Raw genomic sequence first — 20,930 nt, forward strand, 5'->3', positions numbered from 1 at the left:
TTATAAGAGGAGTTTACCTCTTGACTATTTCATTCACTTCCTGTCTCTCCAGTAGTATACAATCGATACACACAATTATGGGAGATTTTTTTGAATGGCTTGGTACAAAATTACATTAAATCTACACTAAGGTACTCGGCCCAAAGTTACCATATTTCTTTCCTAAAATATTGCCTTCAAAACAACATCGTTCCGAAGTTTGCCAGGGTGAATTTAAATCAAAAAATTTCAGCCACGTACTATATTGAGGTAAACTCCTCTTATAAATTTACTAATATTATTATCAACGTAGAACATATTGAGTATTACAGCTCTGATTCATACTATCTAATTGATTTTACATGTATATAAATCTGTTTATTAAAAGTTATGAAACAAGATTTGAGAAAAAAAAACAAAGATAAGATATGCACATTATAACCTTTTTCTCATTTGATTCTATAAAAAGGCAATGCCTACATTAATGCTAACTATTCCTATTTTAGAAATAAAGGAGAGCACCTTTCCAGTAGAATTTTTCACTAAAGGAGTGTCGTACCCCTATAATCATGACAAAGAAGGCAGTGCAATATGTGAGTAATACATTCTTTTGTAGATTATAATATACAGTATTTTGAAACATAGTACTGTATTTTTACTGAATTTTTAAAAAAAAAAAAATGCAGGCTGTTCAATTTTTAAACTGTTAATTTCTTCTAAATTGAATTTTCCTAATTGGCAGAGTGGTTGTTAATGGGCACTACTCTTCTTGGACTAATGTTTTTGCAGATGATATGAAAGTTAGCAGAATGGCTAATGCAGAAATAAGAATATTCTGCAACAAGACCTAGAAAAATTAAAGTAGCTGTTGAGGTTTAACATTGAAAATGAAATATTATTGCATATGAGAAACGGTAATCCCAGAATAACATGCCATTTGGGTAGTACCACCCTAAAGGTAATGGAGGAGGGAAAAAAAGACCGGGGGCAATTAAAGCCTGACATGACGCTTTCTAAACAGTGTAGACAGGCTGTTAGAACAGTCCATATGTCAATTATATGCAGAGATTTGTCCGGCAGGAACAAAGTGACTGTACCATTTGTATAAGTTAATGATTAGGTTGCATCTTGATTACTGCATACGGGTCTGGAATTCTCATTTTAGATAAAATGTGGATTTGTTGGAGCAAGTGTAAAGATAAACAACAAGATTAGTCAGGGATACAAAGGTACTTGTCATCAATAAGCCTTCAGGTCTGTAAATTGCAGTGTCTGTAAATTAGGCACCTGTGAGGAAACCTAATTGAAGTGCTTAAGGCCATAAAGAGATTGAGGAAATTTAAAAGCAGATGGCATCTCAACTCTCGTTTAGACAACATATAATAGGGCAATTTTTTTTTCTATGTGAAAACATCTTTGGCGACACCTAAATTTTGGACTGAAGTAAAACCAATTTGTCACAAACATGCGAGACATGACTCAAATGATGTCAATTCTGTCTTGCATTTTTGTTACTAGTTGGTTTTACTTCAGTCCAAAATAACAGTGTAACGTTTTATGCTCACGCCCACTACTTACTCTACTAAATCAATGTTAGTGACTGCATTAGTCTCATTTAGGAATTGATGTAATTTGTGTCATTTCCATTTCCCTTATTTGCCAATGGGCTGAACACTGACTGTCAGACCAAAATTTAGTAGGTGTGCCACCAAAGATGTTTTATGTGAAAACATCTTTCTTGCATACAGGGTACATGTGTGCAATTTAATTATTTCTTTTTTTTTTTTTTTTTTTTTATTGAAATTGGTTGTTTGTAGGATGGGTGAATGAAAACTTTCAGCACCAAAGAGTGATTAATTGTTGTGAAAAAAACTTCATCTGATGTTGTGAAGATTGTTAGTTTGAATACATTTAAGAAAGAATTAGATCACTATCTGGGTATATTTTGCCTTCAGGTTATACACAGGATATGATCGCCTTTTGGAGACTTAATATATAATTGATAATATGAAAAATGCAGTTTTGGGATGATTGGTAGCTTTATGCCAAAATCTAATCTTGTGCATAGATCCAGATCAGATATTAACAAAGGTGAGCATAAGGGGGGGGGGTTTCAGGAGTAGATTTTTCTAGCATTTGAAACTATAATTATATCCTGAATGAGAGAATGGATATGGAATCTTCATATAAGGTTAGTGAAGGATGTGTAGAACAAAACTTATTAAATTGTAGAGTGCTATCATCAGAACTTGATAGAGTTTAACTGATTTAAAGATGGGTGAAATGGAGTTGGTGTGCAGTCATGGGGTTAAATAGATAATATAAATAATTAATTTTGGATGGTGATAATCTGATCAGGTTATGTTTATATAAAATATAGGGTTCCTGACACCTGAAGCTAAAGTTGATTCAGAATATAAGATGGAAGGAATAATGACTTCCAAGATTATTAACACTTAGTTTTTGTTTTTTTAGATGTGGAATTATTGAAATTAATTTGAACTTTGTTGTTCATACCATTTTACATGTACAATTTAATTTGGTGCTTATTGGTTACAGAACTTACTGTTATGTCTTTTAACTGAACTTTATTGTAATCATTGTAGTTCTTCTCAGAGTGAGACTTCACAAGAAAGTTTCTGAAGAAGCAGAGCTTGCCAATAAATTCCTTGTGTACTGGATAGAGAAACTTATCCGAGAGAGCAATGGTGGAAAAGTGTCGGTCATATTTGATTGTTCAAATTCAGGTTTAAGTAATATGGTAAGTTTTTTTTTTTTTTTTTTCTTTTATATTTGTTAATTTGAGATACTTTGAATTTTCCAACTAGTTGGACTAAATATTCTAGTCTTATTAGACTGGAAGAAAGTTCCTGTCTCAGACTGGAATAATTAGCATTAGTAGAGGCATATGATGCAAGAAAGCAAGCTTATGCAGCATCAGCCAAAAAAAAAAAAAAAACCCCTTCCACTTCACCCCTCCATTAGTTTGAAACACCTGTCCAGCTGAGCCTTAAATTTATTTAGGCTATCAACTTCCACAAGGGATGGAAGCCTGTTCCACCAACCAACTACCTGCTGGCTAAAGGCAAATTTCCGCACATCTATCGTACATCTGTTTTTCCTCAATTTGAATTTATGCCCTCTCAGGTAATTATCCCATCACATGAGAGGCAGTATCCCATCAGCATTGAGCATGCTCATACCATTCAAAGCTTTGTACACCTCTATCACATCACCTCGCCGGTGCCTAGTCTCCAGACACTGTAATTTGCAAAACTTAAGCCTTTCTTCATAAGAGCAACTCTTCGTTCTGTTCACTAACCTTGTTGCCCTTCTCTGTACTCATTCCAGCAGCTCTACATCCTTCTTGAAATGAGGCCTCCAGACCTGTATACAGTAGTCAAGGTGTGGCTTGACCATTGCCTTATACAAGGGAATAATCACCTCCCTATCCCTGCTAGAAAAATTCCTGTATATCATTAATAAGACACCATGAGCTACTCTTTCAGCCCATCTGCACTGCTCAGAGAACTTCATATCTGCCTACACAACTACCCCCAGGTCCTTTTCATTCTCTACCACTGTCAGTGTAGTACCACAGAGTTGATACATTGCTTTGGGGTTGCTGTTTCCCATATGTAGTACTTTACATTTGTCAATGTTAAACTTCATTTGCCACCTCTCAGCCCATCTGCTCAACGTTTCCAGATCCTGTTGCATCAGTAGTGTCCTTAACAACCCTGCCAACCTTTGTATCATCTGCAAACTTGGACATTAAGCTTGATATACCATCATCAATGGCGCCTCAGTAGCCAGGTGGGAAGGAGCAGCAGTGCGTAGCACATGCTTCTTGATTTGACCGGGGTTCGAGCCCGTCACCACCAAATACGGAGGATGCCAAAAGGTCAAGGGAATGATCACCGCATATCCCGGAGCAATATGGCCTTAGTTGCTAATGCTCCTAAAAACCAAACAACAAACAAACCATCATCAATATTATTTATAAATACAGGAAACAACAATGGACCCAACAGTGAGTCCTGAGGGACTCCACTAATAACATTAGTCCACGATGAGCAGTGTCCATTAATTACCACTCTGTCTTCTGCCACTCAACCATCCCTTTATTCATAGCAACAATTTGCCACCAATGCCACACTGCTCCAATTTGTGCAGCAGTCTTCCATGTGCAACAGTATCAAAAGCCTTTCTAAGATCCAAATATATAATATCAAAGTTATTCCCTGCATCCAATTCTTTTGTGACTACATCATAGTATCCAATCAAATTGGTCAGGCAAGACCTTCCCTTAACAAAACCATGCTGTGTCTGAGCTATAACTGAATTCTTGTCAAGATGATCCTGCAGTGCTTCTTTAACCAGTGCTTCCATTAATTTTCCTGGAACAGAAGTTAAACTCACAGGTCTATAATTACTTGTGTGAGCCTTTGATCCTCCTTTGTTGAATTGGGGTCACATTTGCACATCTCCAGACTGTGGGTACCTCCCCTGAGTCCAAGGAAGCTCTCATAATTATGGCTAATGGATTGCCTACTTCCTTTGCTGCCTCCTTTAATATAACTGGATAGATCCCATCCACCCCAGGTGCCTTTCTTGTATTTATCTTCAACAATTTCTCCTCCACTTTACTCTCAATTAATACAAGATCATCTAGCTCACTGCCAGTGTTTACTTCATCTATGGCATTCCCCTTCCTGAATAACTCCTCATGTGTGAATGTAGATGCAAAATATTGATTTAGTTTGTTAGCTACCTGAGTAGGATCATGAATTTAGTCCAACAACTAGTAAGTCTTATAAAGATTGTATTGTAACTTAAGCAGTTCTAAAAGACTTGATAAATTCAGATTTTGTATACAGTTTCTGTATTTAAATTTTTTGTGAGTGAAAAAAAAAAAAAAAAAAAAAAAATCTACACAGAAACTTGCAACTGAGGAAGCCTAAGCTTTAATCTGCTTTATGAAACATACCCTTTGCATACCTTCAGTGATATGGCAACTTAAATTCCCACAGGACTAGTGCTAGCCTGAATGATATCCTACATGAGATGCTGCATTTAGTGACCCTGAGATATCTCCTAAATGGTTCCTAAGCTGGTATCCAGATCATTCTAATTGCACCATCCTTACAGATGAATATCTCAGGAAAATACTCCTCTTGAGGAATATTTTAAGTAACTCTTTGGTTTTCACTCTGCTATTTCTCTCAATAGATCCTCTAATAAATTTTTGGTTAAGAATTAAAATTGCAGAATACAATTAACTGAACCTTTTTATTTTTCAAAGGTATTAGTACTTCTCAAGAACATGGATGTTTATTCAGGAAACTATGTAATTAAAGACAATCATCTGCTTGAGAATATCAGATGCCTACTATCATAAAGCATGCAGTTGGTAATACTTTGATTTGGTTACTTTGCTTTAGTCTTCCTTCAAAACAGTCATGGCTGTGCCCTAATATAGCCTATACCAAGGATGTGCCACAGAATTTGCACTAATACCTACAAAGCTGATTCTTGTAGTTCAGAGTTGCCATGTTGATAGAACTGGCACAGTATGGAATCATCCAAAATGTCATTGTGGCCTGAGGCCACTGCAATTAGTAGCTCTCTACAAAACCATGGGAATTAGTCCCCCTGTAGACTCCTCCAGATCTAATTGTTCTGGTAAGACATGTTGTTTAAATCCATTCTTGACTATCTGAGGAATAGCATTTAGTATAACATTTGGTCCTTGCAACTTTATACTACTGTTTCAGAAATTATGGATGAACCAAGTGAGGTTCATCCATAATTTAGTATAGTCTGCTTCAAAGAAGCACTGCACTTATTGTCTGTTCAGATTTTTGCCCTAAGTTATAGAGAAAGGAGGGAGGTGATGCTAATAAAATGTACAAAGAAAACAAAAGTAATGACAAGCTAGCTGATGGAATGTACAATTAGAATTGACTCACTCCAGTTCTGGGACTAAAGCATATGCTTTTTTTTTTTTAAAAGGGAAAATTTTTTTTTTTTTTTTCTATATATGTTGTGGCATAATTAATATGGATAGGATTAGAGGGAGAGGTTTTAGCAGTGGCAAATGATGGAAGAAGGCAAGCTTATACAGAATCAGCCAAAAAAAAAATAATTTTTTTTTTCTCCAGGGAATGCTTGTTTTTCAATCTATAAACTGATCACATTAACTAATTGGAGAGTGGAAAGTAGGAGTATTCTTAGACTTCAGTGAGAGCTTAGAAGAAAAGGGCAGATGAAGTTAGTGGTGTTCATGGAATCTTATGAGGGTTTGGAGATCTGTGAAATGGGAGTTCCCATTTTGTTTAAGTGAAAAAAAAAATTTTTTTTTATTTCAAGGAACTGTTTCCATATGTTAAAACCATTTAACAAATTGCAGGATAACAAATTGTGTGGCCTTCAAGGCCATCTAAATGATATGTAATTTCAACTGTTAATCATATAAAAAAAGCAAGTGCACAGTTGTTATATGTCCAGAGTACAATCACACATAGAATTTTAGTGCAATAAATTTGTTTCTTAATATAATCCCAGAAGAAAAAAATCTAGGAGTCAGTTGGAGGAGTAAAAATGCAAGAAATGGGTCCTGAACAGTGAATCAGCCTGAAAATGTAATTCAGAATTCTCACTTCCTGACCAACATAGAGGAGTGCCATCCTGTTGGAAAAAACATTTTAGTTAGATGTTCCTTCTGTAGGATAGCATATAGCTGAAACATATCCAAATAATTAGCACAATTCTTTCTCACAAAAGAAGACCCATCTCTTTGATGGTAGGGGAGGGAACTTCACACCACATAGTCAACTTGTAACTACCCTCTGAAACTCATGTGGGGTTCAGGTTACACATTTCTACAATTGTCTTAACTTATCATACCACATACATAACAGGTTACTTGTCACTAAAAATAACTGTCAATAAAATAACTCAGTTTCAAGTCTGCCTGAAATTTCTTTTTTGAAAGCCTTTTGATGTGGGTGATCATCCAGTTTCAGTACTTGCACAACTTGAATTTTATATGTGTACAATTTCAGATTAGCATAGAAAATCTTTAAAAGTTTGATTGGGCTAAATTAACTTCTCTGATAGGAGTTCTTTCACGAATAATTGCCCTTTCATGATGCTATCTATGTGAATGGCACATTAGATCCCAAGACTTCAGCAAATTTTTGGTCATGGGACTACCTTAAATATCTTGTATCTAGAGGTAATCTGACATATCTCTGCTATCTGAAGGTATGAAAAGCAAAGGAAATTTCTTTAGAACAAACAAAATGCCATAAAAATATAAAGGTATGGTCAACAGATATCTAGTAAAAACTAGGTATTTAGCTATATATAGCTAAATTTAAAAATAAGCTAATGAATGTAACTAAGACTATTAAACTATTTATTGAACAATTTTAATATCTTAAAAAGACTTGTGCTCCCATGAGCTGAGAAAAATTCTTTGATCACATGCCTACTCTTGTAAGCAACTTGGGCAACAGCAAAGTATAATTACTTCTATATTATTTAAGAAATTAAAATTATTGGGAGAGGTGGATATAAATACTTAAATTATGTCCTGTCTAAATATTATTTCTTCTGAATTAATTTTTTTCTTTTATTGCTTTATTTATAAGTTCATTTCTTTGTATTTATTTTTTCACAGGACTTAGACCAAGTTAAGTTCTTAATAGGATTGTTCAGGTTCTACTACCCATCATCACTAGGTAAGTGTTATTTTAATTTCCTGAGAAGCAGGAGCTATCTTAAATTCTATGTTCATTTTACACAGAATTACATTAAGCCATGGTTACACTATTTGGCAGTCCCAAAAAATGAATGAGGTTGTGGGGACAAATGGAAAATTAAGTCAGTGTATAATAAAATATTCCTTTAATATCTTAAAGGAATTGCAGATAATTCCCAGAAGTTATTGTACTTCTGTATTGCTTTTCCACTGGCTGTATTGCTTTCCTCAAACTGTTTCTCACAATAAACTAAACAAAAAACTTAAACTTGGAAATGTTGCTTTAAGGACAGCAACATCTGAAAATTGTAATCTTTTTAAAATGATTACTTCATTTTTAGATCTAAACTGAAGTTCAACAGAATAAAATTACTACAGATTCTACTCTGTAGGCAGAATTATATACTTTTCTTTTTTACTTTTCTTAATTTTGTCTTACCTCTGCTCAGCTTTACTAAAAGATCATTTTAGAAGGTAGCTTTTTTTTTTTTTTTTTTTTTTTTTCCTTCTTACTACAGTTATTTACACTGATCCAAAACATTGACCAGAGAGTTGTTATGCAAATCAAAGCAACTGCAGGTGAACTATGGCATGGGTCAGGACACAGTATAAAAAAAACACCTGATACTGAGCTCCGTTAATCAGTGTTACTCTTTTTCTTCAGATGGAAAAGACAGCGGACTTAAGAGTTTGACAAAAGCCAAATTGTAATGGCCAGATGACTGGGTCAGAACATACCTGAAATGGCACGGCTGGTGGGATGCTCATGGTCAGCCATCATTAGTACCTACCAAAAGTAGTCTGAGGAGGAAAACCTGTGAACTGCCGGCAAGGTGTTGGACGACCACGGCTTCTCGATGCTAGAGGTGAGCAAAGGCTCTCCTGGATGGTACTTGTGCAACAGAAGGACAACTGTGGCACAACTTGCAGGTAATTGGAATACTGGTGATGGGAGTAATGTGTCACAACACACAGTACATCTAACCCTGCTGAAAATGGGCTGCGTAGCCACAGGCACTCAGAGTGCTCATGCTGACCACAGTTCACCGGCGACAGTGCCTACAATGTCATCTGATCATTGAAATAATTAGTAAGCAACCAAGGCACCCACTTGAGCTTTTATGAGAAAAGCTTATTTAAGAGTTTTCAGTTTTTCTGGACATATGATCAGTTAAAGGTCTTCCCAGCATGGTTACTACTTGCTAAACTCTTTCCTCTTGGAATATGTGCCACCATTCAAATATGATAAGAGATGGAGAACCCTCTCCATAAACCTGATGTTTCCAATATTTCAAAAGCAGATTTTCCGAAGTGTTGTCAAATTGTTTCTCCCATATTCCAAATTTGAGATTTTTTTTCACACACAACTATGATAAAAGAAATGCACAACAAAACATGTAACTGAATGATTTAAACTTTCGTGTACATGCTGATTGAAACTTTCAGTTTTACAATTGCTCTTACTTTTATTAACTGCAGCACTGTGCAGCCAGTGACTTGACTACACAGATACCAGGCAAGTAGAATTATTTGAGATAATTATTGAAAGTAACAATTCCTCTGTGAAAACTTCACATGTATTCAACTAGTTAATACACCGATGAGCCAAAACATTGACCACCTACCTAATATGATGTTGGTCCTCCACGTGCAGCCAAAACCACTCTTACCTAGCAAGGCATGGGCACTACAAGATTTCTAAATGTGTCTTGTGGTATGTGGTACCAACACATAACCAGCAGATCCTTTTAACTCCTCTAAGGTCTGTGGTTGAGAAGCCACAGATCAGAGTTGCTGTTCCAACACAAACCACATGCTCGATGGGATTGATGTCTGGGGAATTTGGAGGCCAGGGAAATACTTGGAAGTCTTCCTCGTGTTCCACGAACCAATCTGGAACAATCCAGGTGGTGTGGCATGGTGCATTATCCTGATGAAAGACTGCACCGCCAGACGGGAAGACCATTGCCACGAAAAAGGTGTTACCTGGTCAGCAATGATATTTAGGTAGGTGGTAGACAGTGCCTGGGACCTGGGTGACTGCACCCAGAGTATCTCAACAGAATCACTGCCACTGGCTTGTTTTTATCCCATGATGCATCCAGGCACCATCACTTCCCCAGGTAAATGGCGCACATGTACCCAGCCATCCACATGTGCAACAGGAAACGTGATTCATCTGACCAGACTACCTTCTTCCAATCACTCAAGGTCCAGTTTCTATGCTTGCATGCCATTGTAGGCACTGTTGCCGGTGAACATAATGGCATCAATAAGTTCTGATGAATAGTTTCATCAATGGGATGAGACTTGGAAATGGCTTCATTTTTTCCTCTCTGAATAACCACTATTATACCATGTGACTTTTTAAAAGTTTAATTTATTTAGCCTTATTGAGTAAATGTACTATACAATTAGGGAACCTTTCTAGAACCCATCATCAAGCCATACTTGGCTGTACTGTTAACAGCCTCCTGCTTGTTGAATGACTGTCCCCTTTGTTCAGTCCTTGGACTTAATGAAGGAGACTTAATCATTGAGCAAGCAGGAGGCTGTTAATAATATAGCCAAGTATGGTCTGATGACTGGTTCCCAAAATGTTACCTAATCTTATAGTATATTTAGTTAATAAGATTAAGTAAGTTTTAAAAAAATCACTTTATATAATAGTTATTTTAGAGAAAAATTTCATCTCCATAGTAGCTTGATTTCCTAATCACAAAAGGGAAAGATGTTAGGTTTTTGACTACCATGACATCGTGCACTAGGCATTCATTCATTCACCCCCCCCCCAGTGTGCAACTGTGAATAAGGAAAAATACTTGTTGCACTAATTATAAAAAAAATCATCAAAAGCATCCAGAAGGCAAGCAACAGCTTTCAATATATTGAAAGCTGTTGTATGGCAATGCATTTCTGGTACAAAAACAATGTACTAAACAATACTGTTGTGTTACCAAAACCTTCCCCTCCAGTTACCTGACCTTTCAATTTTCTCAAAAAAATTTACTTTTTTTTTACAAGGCTACTGCCTCAGCAGCAAACAAGAAGTTCTTGATGCAAGTAATTTTAATTACTACCACTTGGTGGCAAGTTCATTACTGCTCTAGGTTTAGTTAGTCTGGGAGCTTTCTGACTGTACCATGTAACAGGAACGAACAACTTTAAAATTTGTTAATTTCTTTCATAAATACGCTGATCCTTAATAAATTTCACGTTTTCATTCTTTGAACTTCATAGGAATCCTGTCCCTTTTCTCAAACTTGTACATTTGGATTTTCGACATAATAATAAGCAAAGTTTATATCAATGTCTGCATTTGACTTGTAGTGCATGATATTTGAACAGAATATATTGTATGCTGAAGCACATTGTATTGTATATCTTACAGTATAAAGTGATGGTCAGGCCACACCTTGAGTATTGCCCACAGGTCTGGAGGCCTCATTTTAGGAAGGATGTAGAGTTGCTAGAAAGCTCTTACCAAGAAAGGCTTAAATTCTACAAGTTGCAGCATCTGGAGACTAGGTACCTGCAAAGTGATCTGATTGAGCTGTACAATGCCTTGAATGGTTTGAGCAGGCTCAATGCTGAGGGATACTTCTGTTTGCTCAGATTAAGAACCTGAGGGGCATAGATTCAAACTGAGGAAAGACAGTTGTAGAATAGATGTGCAGAAGTTTGCCTTTAGCCAGCAGGTAATTGATTGCTGGAACAGATTTCCATCTGTTGTTGTGGAAGTTGATAGCCTGTGAAGTATTTAAGGGCAAAGGCCTCATGCTACGAGGTAGAATGACTATTATGTAGGTTACTGTAAATGCATCATTTTAACATAGCCATCTATCAAAGTTGTTAAATTAATTAATTAAATTGGCATCGTTTTGGTTATATCTCATATTGTGACTGCCTTCAGAAAGAGTTGCCATGGTATTGTACTACCTCAAATAAATAACACTTCACCAGTGAAGACTTATTTATTCTCAATGCATACCACTACCCAGACGGCACAGTTTCAAAGCTTGTTGGCTTCTCTTCGGTGGGTGGGCAGGTACCCTGGTGTTGCAATAGTGACAACCCAGTTATGAAGTATAACTTCACAATGAAAGATGCCTGATGTGTAGTGATATAGACTATAAAGTATTTATGGGCAAAGACCTCATACTATGAGGTAGAATGACTACTATGTAGGTTAGTTGATAGCTTAAATAAATTTAAGGCTGAATAGACAAATATTTGGAGGACTGGGATGGGTGAAATGGGAAATTTTTTTTTTTTTTTGCTGATGCTCTATAAGCTTATTTTCTTGCATCATATGCCTCAATTAATGCTAAATTCTCAATGATGCACTCCAGTACCCAATTGTCTAGTGCCTAAATGTTCAGTTAATTTCTGTTTCTTTGTCCATATTGAGTTCTGATTGCTTGTATCAGAACAATGATCACTTCTAATCAGTGTCCTTACCTGGTCCATATTTTCACTTTCCATGGATGCTGGCCTAATTGTTTATAGTTCTTGCATTCTTTCTTCCTTCTAAAAATCTATTATGCCACTCAAACATGTGATCTGTTATCATAGTATCTTCCTCAAACTTGACAACTCCAAACTTTCAGTTGGTGTTTTTTTTAGTTTCGTTAAAAATTTGAGGTTGATCTGTTCAATTCTTTTGTCTATCAAATGATATGCAAAAACCCAAGGTAATGAAAACCTGTCTCACTGCAAAGCAAATGGGTGTGTTGTAACATGACTTGGCAGACAAACAGGGAAAGGCTCAAGTCAACTGCTGTGTGTTTGTTTTGCAGGTAGTGCTTGGTGTGTAATGGCTGCACAGTGAGTCTTGTTACTTAATAGCCACACCTTGTATTAATAAAGCTTAAGTCTAGTCATATTTTTTATTTATAATGTAGTAATATTTATTTGTTTGTGTCTTAAAGCTAGTATTTCATATGCCACTTGATCTTTTACAGGTTATATTATAGTCTACGATATGCCTTGGCTATTTAATGGTAAGTGAACTAGCATTAATTTATTAATATTTAACCTTACATGTCATTTAGTGATTCAAATATAAAAAGTAGGACTTGTTTTTTTGGCTAGATGGATTTAAACTGCTTAGTAAATGCAATAGTTATAATGCTCACATTATAACTTATAATGTGAGCATTATAACTCTTATAATAACTCTTAAAGGCATTATAACAATAGTTATAATGCCTTTTTAAGAGTTGCCTTGGTGGTGACATATTTATAGTAAATGGCATTGCTGAAGGAGTTCTCCCATTTGTTAAAAGATAACTTTGCTATTATAGTCAGTTTATGGACTTACTGGTCTATCATTGGATAGTAGGTGGCCTCTAATGACAATGACAATTCCATGACAAAACAGTGGTTGTTAAACATCAACTATCATGTGGTAGATTGAGCTAGAATTTAAACTCTTTACAAAATTATAAAAAGTAACCCGTTCCTAAAACAGGTTGTCATAACAGTCACCTTTTAAAGACACAGCAAATGTACCTTTCAAAAGACCTCCTGATATATAAAGGACAATGTGCACAGGAATTACATTGTATGTAATATACAGTACAGCATCAAATTTGAATCAATACAGTAAGTCCCAGTCTTATATAAGCCAGAGTTACGTAAATTTTTTTTCACTAAAATTTTTTTTTTTAAAGGATAGGCTACAAAATACATATCAATTTTTAAGTACAATAACATGCATTCTTTCTTCCTTTTATGTTTTCTCTTCTTATATGCCACTCTGGTTACTTCATGACTGTTCCCAGAAAAAGTTTATAATTTAACTAATTAAAAAAAAAAAAAAAAAAAAAAATATATATATATATATATATCTAATTAATTGAAAAATACAGTACATAACTATTATTCATTCATCTGAGGATATTATGTAGTTTTAGTAATTTTGGCAAGTCTGGGATATAGTAGCAATATTTTATTAGTCATTCCTGAGTTATGTAAAACTCTACTTATGCAAGAAGTCCTGGAATGTATTGCTTACATATGTCAGGGACTTACTGTAATTCAAAATTTCAATCATCTGAATAAGCCAGCATTGATTATTATTTTTTTTATGCTGGCACCATAAAATAATTGCAGTAAATGCTGGTTATTGTGATCACATTTGCAAATTGAATTTTGATTCTATTAAATGGCAATTGGATTAAGTGAAAATCAGAAACACATTATCCACAGGCTATAAAAATGAAGATATAAAGCACAAATTTATACTTTTATTTTACCTTACCAATTAACAAAATTAAATGATCCATGAAAATTGGAAGAATATTATCCATAGGTTAGAAAAATAAGAATAAATTTATTCTTACATACATAGCTTAATTAAATGTAACACTTTGTAATCTGATATTTCTGTTCACTGACTTAAATTTTACAACAAAAAAAAAACAGTAAAAATAGATAAGCATCAATCAATAACAAAGAACATGGCATGCAGAAATTGCAACTAACATGATATGCACAAATGATATATGGAGAAAAATGTTTATGAAGTTTAGATATAGGAATGAAAAGATTCTGAACATTTAGAGTTTTGCTTTACTGTACTGAAGTTATGGTCTTTTTTTCTTTTAAAAGGAAGTGGAAATTTTTAACAATTAAATACAAGACTACGTCAAACAAACTTTCAAAGGGAAAAAGAGGGTCTTTGTTAGCAAGGCTTTACGAGATGGGAAAGTCTACCATAATAGAAATTAAAAACAAAAAGGAAAAAATTTTAAAGTTCTCGTATAAACTTGATTCAGATGGTGCAAAAAAAAAAAACTGAGAAATTACCCATCCCTCGAAGATGTTGTAGTTGGATTCTAGAAGCATCAACAACTAAGGCCATATTGCTCAGTGTATACTGTTTGTAAATTGCATGTTCTGTGGTAGATTTTGTTTGCTAAACAAAAAAAAACCCAAGTTTCAGGGAGAAAAATCATGCTACCCTCCCCTGAGACAGACTACTTCAGCCACGTTATGAAAAAGGCCCAGAAAAATTCCTCTCATCATTGATGGGACTCTAACTCAGGTCTTTTAAACTCTGTGGGGAGGACGGTGATTCTACCCATGAGAGCTAGGTACGAGCAACAAGCTGAATACTGTAACTCAACTCTTACTGAAAAGAGTGAGAGATCTGGCAACACAAATAAAGTTTGAAAATGGTGCAGCAAAAACTAAGTAATTTTTTTCATTAAAGGCCTATACATGTGTTATTGTGGCTGAAAGTTCCATTTGTTTTGTTACCTATGAATAAAAATATGTAAGTACAACTTAGTGTTTTTATTACTAAACTTTTTTATTTTAGTCTCCAGAACTGTATTTTTGATAAGTTCAAAAATCTGAACAAATTGGAAGTCTGGACTACCCCCTGGTCCCAATTAGTTGATTATTGATGCTCTACTGTACAACGTATTGGAGTTAATCTAATTCCAAATGTGCCATTAGTTTATTTGGAGACTTTTAGCAGAACTGTAATGGTTGATGCCAGTTGTTTTTTGTGACTCTATTCTATTTTTGGTTTTCAGCCTTTTTCTCTGCTATTAACAGTAATGCTCACTATGAAAGACTTCTTCTGATTTGCAAATTTCCTGGGATGGCTTTTTTTTTTTAATTCCAAAGCTTTTTATTATATCATAAGGAAGATGCAGGTTCTACATCTTTATAACAGGTTTCCTTTATACAAATGAGTGTCTAGGTCTTGTTTGTCTATTGTAGGTTATTTTATTTTTTTTCAAAACAACAGTTCTGCCTAAGGCTTCATTCTGATTTGGAACTCCAAGAAGGTACACTCTGGGGATATTTAAGAGTTATTCCATATATCGGTTCATAACTTGATAAGTACCCACTGATGAGGATTTCATAGCTTCTCAGCCCAGCCCAATGCCAGAGTTCAAGAGTTACTGAAATGTATGTCCTCCAAAATTTCCCCCTCCCCATTCACTGCAGCCTTCTGGTTCCTGATGACATGTTCTAGTGGATGATTTTTAGCTTTATATTCTTTTATATTGCAAATTTCACACCCTCTGAAAGCAGTCTACAGAGATAAGATACTGTGTATTTTGACATATTTACAATGGGGAAAAATAGCATTTACTGTTTTGTAATTTAAGTATAGCAACTTATTTAGACTTTTTTTTTTTTATGGTCATTAAAAAGTACTTTAATTTCATTTCAATAATTAAGCATCTGATAATGTTTTGTAGTCTGTTTCTAAAATTGTCCATTTGTGTAAGGTGTAGTTTAGTCTCTTGCAATTCTGTACCAAGTTCAACATGCTCAGCAACTTGTTTTTCATAAGCTAAAGGAATAAAACCTTCAGAATTCTATTGAAGAATGAAGTAGCTATGTGATGAAGTACATATTGCCAAAAGCAAAGTTTGAGTGGTTACCAAAACAAATTGGTGTGCTGGGTAAAAGGGATTTTATTGTAGTATGATAGATCACATATATCTCATAATTGGAGATAGCATTTCAAAACTTTCACTCAGAATCATAAAATGTACTTGATCTTCTGATCAGGTTGATTTATCTGGATTTTTATATGCTTAAAAGCCATTGAAGATGTCTTTTATGATGCTAAATTGTGTGACAAAACTAATGCAACCCTTGCTTAGGGTTGGTGGAAAAAATTACCATCCTTTGTTGTGGAAGTTGATAGCCTAAATTTAAAGCTGAGCTGGACAGGTATTTGGAACGAATGGAGGGGTGAAATAGGAGCGGTTTTTTTTTTTTTTTTTTTTTTGGCTGATGCTGCATAAGCTTGCTTTCTTGCATCATATGCCTCTAATGGTAGTGAGCTCTTTCAAGGAATAAAAATGACTAGTGTTAGAATCTTATATAGCTACTGTAAAGTTGGTATTCATTTGACGTTTGATTGTTTCTGTAACTTATTCCAAAGTACTTCCAAGTATGGTGGTTTGAACTTGCCACTCATCTGGGGAGGTCTTGGTTCAAATCCTGTTGCAGATGGAATTTTAGAAGTCTCTTCAACTGAGGCTATAATTATTTCAGGAGAGGGATTTCCCACGAATTATTCTAGTTTTTCAGCATGCGCAATATTCAAATTGACCTGCAAACATACAATTATTTGTATAAGCATAGAGTAAAACAGAACTGAAAAACTATCTGGACTCTGACACAAAGTAGTGTGGAAACAATGCATTCTGTAAACATGGTTAATTATTTATAAATATTAATTATTAATAAATAACTTCCAGAAAAGAATAAAATGCAAAAACATTGCAGTGTCTGAAAGTATTGTAATGTTAGGCTTATATTGTTATATTTTACTGCCAAATTGTTATGTAATTAAAATAGAAAATTACATCTGATTCATGCATTCTTTTGAAGTTAAATACTTTGATTTATTTACAAAATGCTTCAGCTTAACTAAACAATATTGCATTAGTTAAGTCCATACCGTTTTCTAATTGTTTTTTTCTTAATCTCAGCTGCTTGGAAGATTATTAAAACATGGCTACCCAAAGAGTCTGTGCAATTCATAAAATTTGTAACAAAGGCAACCATTAAGGACTTTGTAGATGAAGATAATCTCTCTGTCGAAATGGGAGGAACAGTAAGTAGCACATTATTCCCACAATCTAAATATGGTTTTGAAATTTTTAGTAACAGTAGCCTCCTCCCACCTTTTTGCTGGGGAATGAAACTGCTCCAAATCTAGTGTTACCAATTTATAAATGAATTTTGATTAAAATGATATAAGATGTAAACTGTATTTATTTTAATTTCTTTGAATTTTATGAATAGTGAGTATAAATTGTAAGAAGTGGGCTCCATTCTTTGAGAAATAAGTCATATAATAGATGAAAGTATCAAAGTTGTATTAGTTCTATCACTTACGGCCAAAACCAATGAAGAATTTTAATTTAACTTGTGGCTAAGACTAATACATAGTGAACACTTAAATAATAGCACATTAATTATTAATAACACTCAACAAGGCTGCTATGGTGACATTTAAGGACTCTTAGTATAGGTGTTAAATCATTGACAGTATTATTTTATAGAATGATTTGTACTGATTAGCAAAGGCACATGATACAAGAAAGTAAGCTTATATAGCATCAGCCAAAAAAACCCCCTAATTTCACCCATCCACTCACTCCAAATGTTTGTCAAGTTCTGCCTTGAATCTATTTAAGCTATCAACTTCTACAACAGATGAAAGTTTGTTCCAGCAATCAACCACCTGCTGGCTAACAGCAAACTGCCGCACATCTATCCTACAGCAGTTTTTCCTCAATTTGATTTATGCCCTCTCAGGTGATTATTCTGAGCAAGAGAAAGAAACCCATCCGCATTGAGCATGCTCAAACCATTCAAGGCTTTATACACCTCAATCAGATCACCTCGCAGGTGCCTAGTCTCCAGACATTGTAATTTGCAAAACTTAAGCCTTTTTTTTGTAAGAGCAACCCTTTGTTCCATTCACTAATTTGGTTACCCTTCTCTGTACTTGTTCCAACAGCTCTACACCCTTCTTAAAATGTTTCTCCAGACCTGTATACAGTACTCAAGGTGTGGCCTGACCATTGCCTTCTACAAGGGAATAATCACCTCCTTATCCCTGCTAGAAAAATTCCTGTATATCATTGACAAAACACCATGAACTACTCTTGCAGACTTTTTGCACTGCTCAAAAAACTTCATATCTGGTGCACAATTACTCCCAGGTCCTTTCATTCTCTACCACTGTCAGTGTGATAGCACAGAGTTGATACGTTACTCTGGGATTACTGCTTCCCATATGTAGTACTACTTGTCAATGTTAAACTTCAGTTGCCATTTCTCATCCCACCTGCCTAACTTTTCTAGATCCTGTTGTAGCAGCACAAGTATTTCCACCTGTGAAGTTCTTTACAGAAAATTTCATTTTGACTTATCATGGTGCTGACTAAGAAAAGAAGTAACAGCAATACTAGTAAATCTACCAAGAAAAGGAAAGCAATCAATTTGGATCAGAAAATTAAAATAATAAGGATGTATGAAAATTTTATACGATACTTGTTAATGTAAAACATTAACAAATATCGTGCGGAATTAATTTTGTCAGTGTCAACAGTGAACACAATAAAAGATAGACAGAATACAAAAAGTGCCGAAGGGATCAGCATCAATGAAGTCAACTATAATAACCAAGGCTATGAAATACATATCAGTTTTTTTGCAGTACAATAACGTGCGTTGTTTCTTCCTTTTATGTTTTCTTATGTGCCACTCCGGCTACTTCACTGCTGTCCCCAGAGTTTTTAATTGAACTAATTGATTTGATTTAATATTTAATTAATTGAAAAATATAACTCTTCCTTCATTCTTCTGAGGATATGTGGTTTTTGTAATTTTGGCATATTAGGGATATAGTAGCAATATTTTGTCATTCCCGACTTAGGTAAAACTTGACTTTCATAAGAAGTCCTGGAACGTATGTCGGGGACTTACTGTACTGTACTGGAATAGTTATTAAATCATTTAATTTGACAATCTGATATTCAGGTAAACTCCAGTCAAGTGGACAAAATTTTGGCGAAGTCCAATCATTCTGTGACAACCAAATCCTCTGCTTGAACCTTTGCAATGGGACTGTTAGTAACTTTGTATTGGCATTGTTTTGGAAAAATTTAAAATTATCTCTTTTGCTGCTTATTTTATTATACAGAGACTACATCATCAGCCTTCCAGGTGTCTTCACTTTTAGCTTTAACAATTTTTCTTCCACTTTATTCTCAGTTATCACAACCATTTAGCTCTCAATCAAAACTTGGTATACTTCTGGTATTCCCATTCCTAATAACTTCTTTGCAGGTGAATGTAGATGCTAAAATATTTAGTTTGTGAGCAATCTGAACAGGATCATCAACAGCAATGCAATTCACATCTAGTGGACCAATGTGGTTTGTCACATTTCCTTCTCATGTTAATGTAAGCCAAGAATCTTTTGCTACTTTTCTTTGTATCTTATGTGTATATCATTGACAAAACTGAGCTGTCCTAGCAGCCTGTCTGCATTGAATGCACATATTTAACTCTTTGTTCGATTCAAAAAATCAACTGTTATTTAAACTATACATCATAAGCACTTCTTGGGTCTTTAACTCGGATTCTGTTAGAAATCACTGTCAGCTCTTTCCTGGCAGAGTGACTTGGGTAATAATAGTATAGTGCTCACTTTGGGGAACTGTGGCTGCCAAAGCAACAGCCTTGGAAAAGTTTTCTCAGTACAATATCCTGAACTTAAAAGTTAATTATTCCCCCCCACCTTGAAGTTTAGGATGTCAAAAATTGTTTTTGACCTATTTATGATAGAATAAATAACAGCAGCTGTTGCTTGTATTTTGAAATGTAATGCTTGAGAATTTCCTAAAATGAGTTGTTATAATTGCCATAGCAGCAAAGTTGTTTTGCTGTTCCATTGCAATATTGCATAAACTTTTCTACATCAGTTTGTGGACATCACTACTAGAGTAGTCTGTAGACGACTACCATTGGAGCCAGAAGGTATTAGGTTAAAAAAAAATCTTTAATTTCCTTCTATTGCTTTTTACTAAGTTTTAGCACTAAAACTAACAGAATGGTGTGACATAATGATGAATGTTTGTTTCGTTACATTAAGCACTTTTTAATATACTTTTTTTCCCTTCTTCCTCCAGGATACTCATGAATATATCTATGAACCAACGTCAGTCAAATCTTGAATTAGCCATTGTAATCGATCCTGAGCACAATGTTCAAGTCAATTTTTATAACAAGAATTTTAAAGCATTTGAATGCATGGAATAATTAATGTATTATAGTCTTAATGACATTGTTAATTATGTATATAATTATGAGTGACTACAATGCATGCTTGCATGTATGTAAAGTTTAAAATAGTATTTCAAATACTGTATTTGTATTATTTCAAATAAGGTATTACAGTTTACATTATTGACTAATCAGTTCTTGTTTAAAGTAGTGTTAATGTTTTATTTTTGACTCGTATACCTGAAAAACATGGTGAAAAATATTTTACACCAAAGATCCAAATAAAATAGCAAGCTATTTGTTTTTCAAATGTATCTGTATTTTATCTGAACTCTATCCCTTCCTGACCTTATTATATTATTTTTTTTTAATGTGAATCATACTATGTAAAATATTTCTT

General features: G+C 34.6%; 1 protein-coding gene across 1 annotated transcript in view; it reads left to right on the top strand.

Moving 5' to 3' along the window:
• LOC150075987 (motile sperm domain-containing protein 2-like) overlaps window positions 1–20,551 on the top strand; it is a 64,668-nt gene extending 44,117 nt beyond the window's left edge. The window contains exons 3-8 of the mRNA XM_090387739.1: window positions 486–572; window positions 2,586–2,740; window positions 7,667–7,727; window positions 12,712–12,750; window positions 17,221–17,345; window positions 20,437–20,551. Of these exons, the coding sequence (XP_090243865.1) occupies window positions 486–572; window positions 2,586–2,740; window positions 7,667–7,727; window positions 12,712–12,750; window positions 17,221–17,345; window positions 20,437–20,481 (512 nt within the window). The 3' untranslated portion in view covers window positions 20,482–20,551. The remainder of the gene's footprint in view (window positions 1–485; window positions 573–2,585; window positions 2,741–7,666; window positions 7,728–12,711; window positions 12,751–17,220; window positions 17,346–20,436) is intronic.
• Window positions 20,552–20,930: the final 379 nt, after the last annotated feature.

This window comes from Mastigoproctus giganteus, chromosome 13, assembly GCF_048544385.1.
Source record: "Mastigoproctus giganteus isolate SK-2022 chromosome 13, ASM4854438v1, whole genome shotgun sequence".
NCBI classification, from domain to species: Eukaryota; Metazoa; Arthropoda; class Arachnida; order Uropygi; family Thelyphonidae; genus Mastigoproctus; species Mastigoproctus giganteus.